This window comes from Chiloscyllium plagiosum, chromosome 2 (genome assembly GCF_004010195.1).
Source record: "Chiloscyllium plagiosum isolate BGI_BamShark_2017 chromosome 2, ASM401019v2, whole genome shotgun sequence".
NCBI lineage: Eukaryota > Metazoa > Chordata > Chondrichthyes > Orectolobiformes > Hemiscylliidae > Chiloscyllium > Chiloscyllium plagiosum.
The window spans coordinates 17644808-17660187 of NC_057711.1; the positions used below are offsets into that span (position 1 = coordinate 17644808).

General features: G+C 41.7%; 1 protein-coding gene across 5 annotated transcripts in view; it reads right to left on the bottom strand.

Moving 5' to 3' along the window:
- Positions 1-15380, bottom strand: part of asb5b (ankyrin repeat and SOCS box containing 5b) — a 61329-nt gene that overhangs the window by 4047 nt on the left and 41902 nt on the right. For all 5 annotated transcript variants that reach the window (XM_043704784.1, XM_043704792.1, XM_043704807.1 and 2 more), the window contains 4 exons: positions 10522-10629; positions 7304-7454; positions 6182-6316; positions 860-1051 (listed from right to left, as the gene is read on the bottom strand). In XM_043704784.1, the coding sequence (XP_043560719.1) occupies positions 860-1051; positions 6182-6316; positions 7304-7454; positions 10522-10629 (586 nt within the window). The remainder of the gene's footprint in view (positions 1-859; positions 1052-6181; positions 6317-7303; positions 7455-10521; positions 10630-15380) is intronic.

Consider the following 15380-nt stretch of genomic DNA (forward strand, 5'->3'; position numbering starts at 1 on the left):
CTAGGAACTCTCCAACCACAAGGGATGAACTCGGGTTTCACCAGTTTCCTCATTTCCCCTCCCCCCACCTTGTCTCAGTCAAATCCATCGAATTCAGCACCGCCTTCCTAACCTGCAATCTTCTTCCCGACCTCTCCGCCCCCACCCCAGTCTGACCTATCACCCTCACCTTGACCTCTTTCCACCTATCACATTTCCGACGCCCCTCCCCCAAGTCCTTCCTCCCTACCTTTTATCTTAGCCTGCTGGACAAACTTTCCTCATTTCTGAAGAAGGGCTTATGCCCGAAACGTCGATTCTCCTGTTCCCTGGATGCTGCCTGACCTGCTGTGCTTTTCCAGCAACACATTTTCAGCTCTGATCTCCAGCATCTACAGACCTCACTTTCTCTCCAAAGTATTAACCTAGGCCTAGCTAGGTTACTAGCCTAGAGGAATAATTGTTGTTGAAAGGTGTAACTCATGTCAAGATATTTCACAGCAGGCTGTGGTAAAACAGAAATAAGTTACACCCATCACTTCATCACTATGCCCTTGTGGCATTATCGCTGGACTTTTAATCCAGGCACCCATGTAATGCTCTGGGGAGCCGGGGTCAAATCTCACCACAGCAGATGGTGAAATTTGAATTCAGTAAATATCTGGAATTGAGTCTCATGATGACCATGAATCAATTCGTGGAAAAACCCATCTGGTTCACTAATGTCCTTTAGGGAAGGAAACTGCCATCCTTACCTGGTATGGTCTGTATGTGACTCCAGACCCACAGTAATGTGGTTGACTCTTAACTGCCAACTGGGCAATTAGGGTTGGGTAATAGTCTCATCCGTCATGAATTTAAAAAAATATTGGTACTTTACCTTCATAATGCAGAAGCAACCTATCCACTGGACTACTGGTGACAGCAACATCAATAGGCCTCTCAGCTTCTGCATTTCTGGCACTAATGTCTGCTCCAAACTCAAGCAGCATCTTAACAATTTCTGGATTGGACTGACGGGCAGCAGCATGTAAGGGAGTCTCCAAATGTTTGCCTTTCTGGACATTGGCCCCTGCAGGACAGAAACAAAGCAACACATGAAACAAGGATGGACTCACCTCATTCAGGTAACATAAAGAAAGAAAACACCTGAATTTATATTTCACTTTTCAAAGCCAAAGAGCATTCCAAAGTACATTATATCTAATGAAATGCAAGTATAATCATTATTATAAAGTAGGAAATGGGCAGCCAATTTGCTCACAGCATGGTCACACAAATAGCAATGTAATAATGATAAAAACAACCTGTTCTTGTGCTTCTTATAGATATTTTACAGCTATAGAGGTATACAGCACAAAACCAGGCCCTTCAGCCAAACTCGTCCATGTCAACCAGTTTCTTAAATTGAACTAGGTTGAAACTTTATTGCTGGAACAGCACAGCAGGTCAGGCAGCATCCAGGGAACAGGAGATTCGACGTTTCGGGCACAGGCCCTTCTTCAGGCCTGTGCCCAAAACGTCGAATCTCCTGTTCCCTGGATGCTGCCTGACCTGCTGTGCTGTTCCAGCAATAAAGTTTCAACTTTGATCTCCAGCATCTGCAGACCTCACTTTCTCCTCTTAAATTGAACTAGTTGTCACTTGCCTGCATTTGGCTCCATATCCCACTAAATCTTTCCCATCCATGTACCTGTCCCAATTACTTTTAAATGGTGTAATTGTACCCACCTCTATCAGTTCCTCTGACAGCTTGTTCTATACACACACAACCCTCTGTTGAAAAAGTTGTCCCTCAGGTCCCTTTAAAGTCTTTCCCCTCTCATCTTAAACCTATGCCCTCTAGTTTTGGACTCCCCTACCCTGGGAAAAAGACGATCCATGTCCCCCATGATTTTAAAAAGTGCTATAAGGTCACCCCTCAGCCTCCCACACTCCAGGGAAAGAATCCCAGTCAATCCTCTTCTTGTAACACAAACCTTCTTGTCTTGTTAACATCCTGATAAATCTTTTTTACATCCTTTACAGTTTAATAATATGCTAATGTCTTGAACTTGACGTGGAGATGCCGTTGTTGGACTAGGGTGGACAAAGTCAGAAGTCACATGACACTGGGTTATAGTCAAACAAGTTTATTTAAAATCACAAGGTTTCAGATTTTACCTGATGAAGGAGCAATGCTCTGAAAGCTTGTGATTTCAACTAAACCTGTTGGACTATAACCTGGTGTTGTGTAACTTCTGACAATGCTTTGTACGTTCCAACTTTCTAATTAACATGTTCAGGAGATGTTTTGACATGTCTCTAGAGAAGGTGGGACTTGAACCCTGGCCTCATGACTCAAAAGTAAAGGCACTGCCATTGTCTCAGTGCACCAGAGGAAATGCTTTTGAAGCCTTCCTTTGACAGCACCTTCTAAATCTATGAGCTCTATCATCCAGAAGGACAAGGACAGCAGATGCTTGGGATCAATATCACTTGTACCTCCAAACCACACGCCATCCTGATTTGGAAATATCTTACCATTCCTTTATTGGGACTCAGTTAAACTTTTGGAATTCCCGTCCAAACAACACTGTGGGCATACCTACCAACTACCTGTTGTCGCAGTTCAAGATGATGCCTTAGAATCATTTGCTCAAATGTATTTGGGTACAGGCAACAAATGGTTGCCTAACCGGTGGTGCACATATCCCACAAACACTCTTAAGAAAGACATTCTTGTATAGCTGCCCATGAGGGGAAGTAGGGCCTCAATTTAAGGTTTTATCTAAATGATCAGACAATGCAGTACTCCCTTACAATTTTGTAAGGATCAGCCTAATTGTTGTGCTCAGGTCTCTAAAGTGGAACTTGACCTTTATGAATGGGAGTGTACTTTGCCAAGGCACTGTCTGGTGGCTTTCAGAGAATGGCAGAAACAACAGTACTTCCTGTGCTCACCAGGCCTCCCATAGGTACATCATGGATAAAAACCTGGAATTTGAAAAAAAAATGCTAATCTAATGGTCATTGTTGATTGTCATAAAAAGAAATATGGGTTCGTTAATGTCCTTTAGGGAGAGAAGTCTGGTTTACATGTGATTTCAAACCCACAGCAATGTGTCGACCTTCAACTGACTTCTGGACAGTTAGGGATCTTGGCAATAAATGCTGGCTTTGCTCAGTGATGCCTTCATCCCATCACGAATGAATTGTTAAGAGGTTTATCCTATTCCTGCAACATATTGGATTTCTACACTCTTTGAAGCAGAGTTCACCACAAGATCCCCTCTTGTCTATTATTAAAATGGAGACAAAAGCTTTCAATGTGCAATCACTTTGGTTGAATTTTCCGACATGCTCAGGCATAAGACCAGAATAATCCATTCAATCAACTGGTTTCTCAAAGTGTACATTCCTGGGCACTCTTCCCTATTTGAATAATTAGCTAGACAAGGCATCAGGGAGGCATATTGTGCTGTCTTCTGGTTTTGCTCTCAGTCTTGCCTCTGTCTTTTTTACCAGGAGAAATTGTTGAGCAGAATAACATAAGATACATTTCAAGGGAAGCTTGATAAACTCAAAAAGAAGTGAGACGCTGGTAGATAATTTTGCTTGAATAAATGAAAATGCGTGGTAACAGGCTTGCCCAAAATATAAATGTGGGCAGGAGCCAGTTGTTGTGTCATTCTGTGTGATGCAAGAATAGAGTGTGTACCAAATTATAAATGGGCAGTGCTTAGCATTGCTAATTAATTGTAACCTCATTTTGATTGCAATGGCATTTCATTTTACATTGAAACAAAGCCTCACAAGACACCGAGGACAATTGTTACAGGAGTAGAAGAATGGTCCAAGCAGGACACAACTCAGTAAACAATTCAGATTTTCATGAGATATGTGTAAGACATCAATAAAATTAATTATTAAACTTCATCTCCATAAGACAATGATAAAAATCACACAACACCAGGTTATAATCCAACAGGTGGAAGCACTGGCTTTTGGAGTGCTGTTCCTTCATCAGTGAGCTGTGGAACAGGATCATAAGACCAGAATTTATAGCAAAAGATTACAGTGTCATGCAACTGAAATTATATATTGAACAAATCTAGATTGTTGTTAAATCGGTTTGTTCAATATATCATTTCAGTTGCATGACACTGTAACCTTTTGCTGTACATTGTGTGTCTTATGCTCCTGTTCCACAACTACCTGATGAAGGAGCAGCGCTCTGAAAGCTAGTGCTTCCAAATAAACCTGTCGGACTTTAACCTGGTGTTGTGTGATTTTTAACTTTGTCCACCCCAGTCCAATACCAGCTCCTCCACATAATAAGACCATAAGAAATAGTAGTGGAGGTAAGGCCATTTGGCCCATCAAGTCCACACTGCCATTCAATCATGGCTGATGGGCATTCAAACGCCACTTACCTGCACTCTCCCCATATCCCTTAATTCCTTGCGAGATTACGAATTTATCAATCTCTAACTTGAAGACATTTAATGTCTCGGCCTCCACTGCACTCCGTGGCAGTGAATTCCACAGGCCCACCACTCTCTGGCTAAAGAAATGTCTCCTCATTTCCATTTTAAATTGACCCCCTCTAATTTTAAGGCTGTGCCCATAAGTCCTAGTATCCCCTGACAGAAACAATTTCCCAGCATCCACCCTTTCTAAGCCATGCGTTATTTTGTTAGTTTCTATTAGATCTCCCCTCAACCCTCTGGACTGTAACAAATACAATCCCTGGATCCTCAGCCGTTCATCGTATGTTAGGCCTACCATCCCAGGGATCATCCATGTGAATCTCTGCTGGACATGCTCCAGTGCCAGTATGTCTTTCCTGAGGTGTGGGGTCCAAAACTGGAAACAGTATTCTAAATGGGGCCTAACCAGAGCTTTATAAAGTTTTAGTAGCATCTCACTGCTTTTACATTCCAACACTCTTGAAAGAAATGACAACCTTACATTTGCTTTCTTAACCACGGACTCAACCTGCAAGTCAACCTTTAGAGCATCCTGTACCAGCACTCCCAGATCCCTTTGTACTTTGCCTTTGTGAATTTTCTCAGAGTTTATAAAATAATCTATGCCTGTGTTCCTTTTTCCAAAGTGCAAGATCTCACATTTGCTCACACTGAATTTCATCAGCCATTTCCTGGACCATTCTCCCAAACTGTCTAAATCTTTCTGTAGCCTCCCCACCTCCTCAGAACGACCTACCCGTCCACCTAACTTTTTATCATCGGCAAACTTTGCCAGAATGCCCCCAGTCTATTCATCTAGATCATTTGTATATAAAGTGAACAGCTGTGGCCCCAACACTGAACCCTGCAGGACCCCACTTGTCACCAGCTACCATTCCGAAAAAGTACCTTTGAATCCAACTCTCTGCCTTCTTTCAGACAGCCAATCATCAATTCATGCCAGTAGTTCACCTCGAACACCATGGGCCCTCACCTTACTCAGCAGCCTCCCATAAGCCACCTTATCAAAGGCCTTTTGGAAGTCTTGGTAGAACATCCACTGGTTTCCCTGGCCTAATCTACTTGTTACCTCTTCAAAGAATTCTAAAAGGTTTGTCAGGCATGACCTCCCCTTACTAAATCCATGCTAACTTGTTCTAATTCAACCCTGCACTTCCAAGAATTTAGAAATCTTAACGATGGATTCTAGAATTTTACCTACAACAGAGGTTAGGTTAATCAACCTATAATTTTCCATCTTTTGTCTTGATCCTTTCTTGAGCAAGGGGGTTACAACAGCGATTTTCCAATCATCTGGGACTTTCCCTGACTCCAGTGATTTTTGAAAGATTACAACCAACGCTATTTCTTCAGCCACCTCCCTCAGAACTCTCGGATGTAGCCCACCTGGGCCAGGAGATTTATCAGTTTTTAGACCTTTTAGCTTATCAAGTACTTTCTCCGAATAAGACAATGAGTCATAGGAACAGAAGATTAAAATTCAGCTCATCACACATATTCCGCCATTCAATGAGATCATGGCAGATCTGATAATCTTCAACTTCACTTTCCTGCTTTTTCCCACAGTCCTCATTTCCCATACTGATTAAAATTCTATCTGTCTCAGCCTTGAATATACTTAATGACACAACCTCAACAGCCCACAATGGTAAGTAATTTTATAAATGCACGACCATCTCTCCATGATGTAACTAAGTCCAAATTACCACTTTAATTGCAAAGAGTCTCACCTGCATGAAGAAGCTTTTTAATGCAAAAATACTGTTGATGGACACAAGCTACATAAAGGGGTGTTCCCTGTTGAGAGATGTCCAGGTCAATGTCCACACCCCAGGAGATCAATACCTGCATACATTCACTGCGACCTAGTTACAAAAGATTGAACAAAGATAACTATGGTTGAGAAATCAAGAAAAGTCTACTTTTTTATGAAACTTAAGTAGATATGCATCTGTCAGACCTCCTCTCAATCTAGGGAGAACTGTCCCAACTTCTTCAAACTATCCTCATAACTGAAGTTTCTCATACCCGGAACCATTCTAGTGGACCAGTTCGGCACACTCTCCTATACATTCATGTTGTAGGACTCACAACTATACACAGTATGTCAGTTGAAGTCAACCATCACAGAGACGATCTGTATGTATTCATAAATTTGAATGAAATGCAATGGGCTGAATTAAATTGACCCTGGGCAAGCAGGCTGGGAGCTGAACAAGCCAGTGAAAAACTCAAAAAAAGAGTTGATTAAAGTGACTTCCTAACATGAGATTGCATCTTAATAGTTTACTAACAGCAGGATTAAAAGGAGACTGGCTGTTGCCTCAGGAGACTGGGCAGCTCAATTTACAATGGAAAGGCTTGTGTCCTTATGCTGAACATAGACATGCGCTACATATGGTTACATATGTACATTTATGATTGAACACATATAGGGCCTGGTTAGCTTAGTTGGTTTGCAGTGCAGACAAGTGCCACTGTTATGAGTTCAAGTCCTGCATCAGCTGAGATTACCATGAAGGACTCTCCTTGTCAAACTCTTCCCACATCATGGGAGGTGTGGTGACCCTCAGGTTAAACCACCACCTCTATGGGACTATGGCAACTTTACCTTTACATGTGTATACTGTATTTCCACAAATTAAACATTTGGATGATGTTTGTGAAATGTAAGAAAAAGTGTGAAAATGCCACGCTGATGAAAGTCTGAAGGGTTGCCTGTGCTTTTCACTCTCTACTGACCCACTAAGTATTTCCCAGAGTTTAATGTCTCTGTTTCTGATTTTCAGAATGCATGATGTTTTGTACTAGCTTTAAAAATGAAATGGTCTCAGTCTGGATTGGTGACTGACCTTTACTTGATGCTTCATGAATGGCTGAAGCCCAACAGTCCTGCCCTTGTAGTTTGGCACCATTCTGCAACACCAGCTCTGCACAACTCGCACTGCCACTGGAACACGCGTTGAACAGGGGAGTGATTCCATCAATGGTTGTGGCATTGACCTATGAACAATTTTGGGACAAAAATATGAGATGAATCACAGAATTATTATGGTGCAGGAGGAGGCCATTCAGTCCATCTTTCCAGCTCTATTATCTAGTTTGGCTCTATTATCTACTGCCAATCTTTGCCTTTTCCCTGTACACCATTACTGTCCGAATAAATCATCCAATATTCTCGTGAATGCCTCAATTGAACATTCCCCCATCACATTTCCAGGCAGTGCATTCCATACCCATCTACTCATTGTGTGAATTTTTTTTTATACCTCATCCTTGCTTCATTTGTTTAGCACATTCAATCTGAGTCTTCTCGTCCTAGTTTCTTTTACAAGCACAGACAGCTTCTCCCTATCTAATCTGTCCAGCCCAGTCATGCTTTTGAAAATCCCTATCAGGTCTCCTCTCCAAGGAGAACTGTTCCAACTTCTTCAATCTATCCTCATAGCTGAAACGTTTCTTATACCTGGAACCACTCTCGTTATTGACTCCAGCACTCTTTCTCCAACGCCTTCACAATTTTCATAGAATGTGGGGCCATAAACTTTACACAATAACCCAACTGAGATCTACTATTGGAGAGACAATGTGGGCATTCACATCAATTTAAAGAAAATGCATCAGGCTGAATCCATCTGGCTCCAGGGAAGCAGTAAAATATTTATGAAGAGCTGTGTTGCAGTGACTCCCTGACATGGGGCTGTGTCTTGGCATTTTATTAATAACAGGGATAGAGGAGACTGGCTGCAGCATTATAAAAATGGACAGATGATTTACCAACATCAAAACCCCTACTAAGGGATATTTTAATTTAGCAATGGCCTTTTGCCAATGTCACAATGATTTCCCACCACATGAGGAAGTAGCCAATTTTTTTCATTCATTCACAGGATATGGACATCACTGGCGAGACCAGCATTTATTGCCCATTGCTAATGGTCCAGAGGGCAATTAAGAGTCAACTGCATTGCTGTGGGTCTGGACTCACATGTAGGCTAGACCAGGTATGGATGCAGATTTCTTCCCAAAAGGACATTAGTGAATCACATGGGTTTTTCCTAACAATCAACAGTGGGCATCATTAGCATATCAATTCCAGATTTTTAATTGCGTTCAAATTCCACCATCTACCGTGATATGATATGAACCCGGGTGCTCAGAACATTACGTGGGATTCTGGATTAACAGAGTCGAAAAGTGTAGTGCTGGAAAAGCACAGCAGGTCAGGCAGCATCCGAGGAGCAGAACAGTCAATGTTTTGGACACAGGCCCTTCACCAGAAATGTCTGGATGAACCCTTTCTGGAATTACAGTCCAGCAATAATACCACTAAGCCATCACCTCACCAATTAAATGGAGGTACCTTTCTAAAGAGTGGGGTAGGCAGCACCTATAGCCAGAAACTATCTTCCTGCAGTGACCTCATGATCCTTGGCCCTGTGTTGCATCTAAATGCTTGTTTCCTACCCTATTTGCTGTAGGCTCCTCCATGTTCCTCAGTAACACCCATGTCTCCCAGATTGATCTGATGCCCAATGCCATTGCACCTTCTGCTGACATCAAGGAGAACTGCAACTTTAGTCCACAGGCATGGAAGACTGCAGTACCACATGCCCGGTGTGTGCTTGTATCCCTCAGGGAGATGAAAGTGCACTCTAATACTCCTCAGAACATTGCTTGAGGTGCAAAGTGATTTATTTCAGTATCAAACGGCAGGTTATCCCATGCCAGCTGTGTTCTTAAAGAGGCACGAGTCACCTTCAAAACTGCCTGTAATTTGAGGAGGATGAGAAATATCTGAGATGAGGGAAAGGGTTTGCACTAGGATGGTTTAGTCAGTGAAACAGCAAACTGCAGTTGTGGAAGATTCTATTGAAGAAGAGCTCAGTCATCTACAGGATAAAGGGCTAATCCACAAATGTAGAACAGCAAGTATAGAAATTGGATAGAGCTGTCTAAGGAGTCTGTGCTAGCTCACCTTCACACAGAACTTTACCTGACCAAAGTCCATGGTCATGTAGTAGTCTAATGATGTGCAGGTTAGATGGATTGGGCATGTTAAATTGCCCGTATTGTCCAGGGATGTGTAAACTAGATGGATTAGCCATGAGAAATGCAAGGTTACAAGATAGGACTAGGGACTGAGTCTGGATGGAATGCTTATTGAAGGCCAGTCCAGAATCAATGGGCTGAATGGCCTTTTTCCACATTGTAGGGATTCTAATGTCACTGAAAAACCTGGCCTAGTGTTCAGACATTTCAGGGATCAAACTCCTTGATAGCAGCTTTCAGAATTTAAAATCAGTTAGTAAAATCTGAACAATAAGCTAGTGTCAGTAATGACGAGCATAAATCTCTCAGTTAGAGTCATATCATAGAGCTATACAGCATGGAAACAATTCAACCCATCCATGCTGACCAGATATCCTAAATTAGTCTAGGCCCATTTGCCAGCATTTGTCCCCTTCCTATCCATATACCCATCCAGATGCCTTTTAACTGCTGTAATTGTACCAGCCTCCACCATTTCCTCTGACAGCTAATTCCATGCACACACTATCCCCAACCTAAAAAAGTTGCCACTTTGGATCCTCTTGGGTCTTTACCCTCTCACCTCAAACCTGTGCCCTCTAGTTTTGGACTCTGCTATCTTGGCGAAAAGACCTTAACTGTTCACCCTATCTATGTCCATCATGACTTCATAAACTTCTATACAATCACCCCTCCGCCTTTGATGCTCCTGGGAAATCCCAACCTATTCTGCTTCTCCCTATAGTTCAAATTCTCCAACCCTGGCAATATTATCACAAACAAATATCTGCTTCCCTAATGTCTTTTAGGGAAGGAAATCTGTAATTCTTGGCCTGTGGTGACATGTGACTCCAGGCCTACAGTAATATGTTTTGAGTGCTAAATAGTGTCTGAAATGGCTCTGGAAAAGCACTCAAGGATGCTGAAGGATAGCCCACAAATACTGGTCTTGCCCCAACACCCACACACCATCCCTACAAAAAGAAAGGAGAGATTATACCAATAATACAATTCACGGCATCCACTTCAGGATACTTACATTGGCACCTGCTTCTATGAGGGCTTTTGCACAGGCCACATGGTTTCCCAGACAGGCATCATGCAGAGGAGAAACATGATCTATCGTCAATGTGTTGGCACTGTGACCCTGCAGAACACAACTAAAGTTACAACAGTGTCATCAAATTGTTAAGATGGACCCATAAAAAAAAACTTATTTAACTGTAAAATACTTTCCTTCTTCATCCCACATCAACAGCCATGTAGCTATACTTCTAAATGATGTTTCCTTCTGTCTGTTGGTGCCTATTTAAATATAGTGGGCTAGATTTAGTCCCACCATCATGGCACCAGTCATCTGTTATTGGGAATCTGGTGTTGAGCGATGTGTACCCCAAATCGACAGGAGAAGGCCATTCAGCCCCTCAAGTCTGCTTTGCCATTCAGTAAGATTGTGGCTAATCAGATCCACATTCCTGTCTGTTGCTAATAACCACATTGCTTAGCAAATGTTTATCTCCCTCTGTCTTAAACATATTCAAGGGCTGTTTCCATCACCTTTGTAAGAAGGGGGGATCCAATGAGTCACGACCTCTGAGAGAAAAAAAAATCACTTCCATTTTAAATGTGGTGAAATTACTTAAGTGAACAACTACATGAATGCAAGTATCAGGGACTGTAACATCCAAAAGTCTCACCATCTGATAGCTCTATAGCAACTGGCGCCATTTTCTATCAGTCACTCATACGATGAGGACATCACTGGCTGGGCCAGCATGTATTGCTCATTCTTGGTTGCACGTGGATATAACTGAGTGACTTTCTAGGCTATATTAGAGGGTAGTTAAGAGTCAACTACATTTCCTGTGTATCTGGAGTCAAATGTAGGCCAGAGTAGCACACAGTTCAAAACCATGTTGTGGATTCTTAGAGAAAGTTCTGGAGTTTATATCTCCAGCAGCTGAGTTTCCACCGTTCCAGCACAAAAAAAGATGACCCAATGTCAGAACAGAATTTAATTAGCAGGGATCTGTGAGAGCGAAAGAAATCAACAGTACTCGAAAAAAATCAATTGAACTGACAATAATCAGCCTTTATTGTGAATACTGCCACAGCCTGGCTGAACCTTGAGGAGAGGAGGGATCCAAATCATTCCCTATTTCCCTTTCATGTTTCGCATCTTTACAAAAATGCACACTATATACTTTAAATATGCTGATGAATTTCCAGATTATCATGGAATGTACGTCATCGGTAGCACTGAACCTTAGTCCTAAAAAAAATTAATCATTTGCGTCATTCCATAACTCTGTTTCTGTTATACTGAGGTTTTGTTTTGGCTAAAATTACAGTTTGAAATATACAAGTAGCTGTTAAGAAGATTACTGAAGTTTTATCAACTTATGGAGTTTGTGTACATTCAGCCTGGTCCTGAAAGGTGTTTCTGATCTTTTACCACAGTCCTTTTCACTTACTGAAATATAACTCGAGCGTTTAACCAATTTTTTTCCCCATCATGTGATGTTAAATGTTCCCCGCAATACCACACCAAAGCACAGGGCAAGATTTCTTCACCGTCACACAAGATGATTTAGTGTCATCAATGCGTTGGACAGAGCTGGAGATGTCAAAGTCTAACTGATCCATCCCCTCCATTATTTGAAGATGAAGAAGGACAGGGTGGTTGATTCTGATTCAGCTACTAATAATAGTATTTTTGGAGCTGGTAAGAGCAGGAAGTAGGATGGCACAGCGTAAGTAGCTGGGTGCTGACATTTTCTGGTGATTTGATTTAATTGAGTATTGTCACATGTACCGAAGCACAGTGCAAAGTTTTGTTTTCTGTGCAGTGCGGGCAGATTATACCATACAAAGTGCATAAGGGTAATAGAGTAGAGCGAGGAATATAATGTTACAGATGCAGAGAAGGTGCACAAAGAGCAAGGTCATTTAAAATTTAAAATTTGAGAGGTCCATTTAGAAGTCTAATAACAGCAGGGAAGATGCTGTTCTTGAATCTGTTGGTCTGTGTGTTTAAGCTTTTGTACCTTCTGTCTGAAAGAAGAGCTCAGAAGAGATTATAACTGGGATGAGAATGGTCTTTCATGGCTGCCTTTCTAAGGCAGTGAGAAGTATAGATGGAGTCACTGGATGGAAGGTTGGTTTGCGTGATGGACTGGGCTATGTTCACAACTCTCTGTCATTTCTTGTGGTCCTGGCAAAGCAGTTGCTGTACCAAGCCATGATGCATCCGGAATCAGGGGAAGCTTGAAGAATGTGATAGAATAGATTTTCAAGAGTGCTGCTGGAGCTTGAGAATTGCAGCTATGAGGAATGACTGGATAGGCTGCAATTGTTGTCCCTCAAAGAAAGGAGGTCAAAGGGTAGGGGTGGGGTGTGAGGGGGTTGTTGACTTAATTTAGGTGTACAAAGTAATGAGGGGCTAGGATAAAGTGGAGAGGAAAGGCAAGAAAGCTTTCTCTTAGTAGGAGGCCAATCGTCAGGGCACAGATTGAGGATGATTGGTACAAGAATTATAGAGGACATGAGGAAGAGGTTTCTCACACAGAGCGGTGAACATCTGGAAGTCACTGCCTGGTTCAGTGGTTGAGGTGACAGCCCTCAACTCATTGAAAAGGAAACTGGATCTGCACCTGAGGCATTATAACCTGCAAAGCTACAGTTGGAAAGTGTGATTAGAATGGATAGCTAGTTATTCTAGACACGATAGGTTGAAAGACCTCTTTCAGTGCTATAATTTTTCTATGGTTTTATGGGTCTCTCAAGGGGGATCCAAGAGAGCACAGGGAGTGGTGTCATGGACATGGAGAAGAGAAATGGGAAGGGTCTGGTGTCCTATGTGTGTGGTGGATGGGAGGGACATGTGAATGACAATAAATAATAAGGTAGAGAGTAATTAGATTAGATTACTTACAGTGTGGAAACAGGCCCTTCGGCCCAACAAGTCCACACCGCCCCACCGAAGCGCAACCCACCCATAACCCTACATTTACCCCTTACCTAACACTACGGGCAATTTAGCATGGCCAATTCACCTGACCTGCACATCTTTGGACTGTGGAAGGAAACCGGAGCACCTGGAGGAGCACGCAGACACGGGGAGAATGTGCAAACACCACACAGTCAGTCGCCTGAGGTGGGAATTGAACCCGGGTCTCTGGCGCTGTGAGGCAGCAGTGCTAACCACTGTGCCACCGTGCCGCACACGGAGTGAGGAATTGCAGGGGTTGGAGTGGAAAAGCAAGTCTCACTTCAGTACCTAGGGATTCTAGGAAGGAATTTAACTGAATATGATAAGTAAGTTAAGGACAGCATCAAAAGAAAGGAAAAAAACGTAATGCGGTAAAGATTAGTGGTAAACTGTAGTATTGGGGAAGATTTAACAAACAACAAAAGATAACCAAAAAAACATAAAGACTGAGAAAATAAGCACTGAAAGAAATCAACAAGTAATATAAAAGCAGATAGTAAAAGCTTATTTAAATATATTAAAAGGAAGAGGAAGGTAAAAGTGAGCATAGCCCCTTACGGAATAAGGCTGAGTAAATAATAAGGAAATACTTTGGGAATTGGATCAGTTTTCATGATATAACATTCTTAAACTCCTCAATAATAAGGGGCTACAGTGAGGGATGAAATAACTCTCAATAGAGAAAATGTACCAGTAAAACTAATGGGCCTAAAGGCTGATAAATTCCCTGAAACTGATGGGTTTCATTCGAAGATTTTAAAGTAAGTAGCTAGTGAGATAACGGATGAAGTGGTAGCAATCTTCCAAGATTCCTTATATTCAGAAAAGTTCCAAGAGATGGAAAATCAACCCAACACCGTTATTCAAAAAGGAAGATAAAACTATGGTTTAACATCTGTTATTTAGAAAATGTTGCCAAGTGCATTTTGGGGAAGGGAATAGTGGAGCATTTCAAAGTATATAATATGATCGAGCAGAGACAGCTTGGCTTTAAAGGGAAACTCATCCCTGACAAATTAAAGTTCCTAAGGAGATAACAAGGAAGTTACATAAAGGTAAACCAATGAGGAAGGCAATGGCTTAGTGATATTATTGCTTGACTATTAATCCAGAAATTCAACGAATGTTCTGGGGATGTGGATTCAAATCCCACCATGGCAAATGGTGGAAATTGCAATGAATAAAATATAACCCTACAATTAAGAATCTAATAATTACCATGAAATCTCTGTTGACCTTTGGGGGGAAAAAATTTGGTTCACTGATCTCCTTTAGGGAAGGAAACTGTCATCTATACTTGTTCTGGTCTACATGTGTCTCCAGACCCACAACAATGCAGTTGACTCTTAACTACCCTCTGGGCAATTAGTGATGGGCAATAAATGTTAGTCTGGCTGGCGATATCCACATCCCATGAGTGAATAAAATAAAGTTTAGATTTCCAAAAGGTACCATACATACGGCTGATAACAAAGTAAGAGTCTACTGTGTTAGAAGTAATATATGAGTATAGATAGAGGACTGGCTAACTAATAAAAAACAGAGTTGAAGTGAAGATGGCATTTTCAGGATGGAAACCTGTAATGACTGAAATGTAACAGAGATCAATGCTGTGGCTATAATAATTTACTGTATATAAAATAGAGACTTAGATGTTGGAATTGAATATACCACCATCACATTTGTGCATTAAATAAAAATAGTTTGGGAAGGCAAGCTTTGAGGAAGACAGGAATGGCCTGCAGAGGGGTATAGACAGATTAAGCAAGTGAACAAAGTCTTGGCAGATGGAATATAATATTGGAAAATGTGTGGTTATGCACTTTGGCTGGAGGAATAGAAGAGCTGTATATCATTTAAATGAGAAAAGAATGCAGAAAGCTGCAGTACAGAGGGATTTGAGAGTT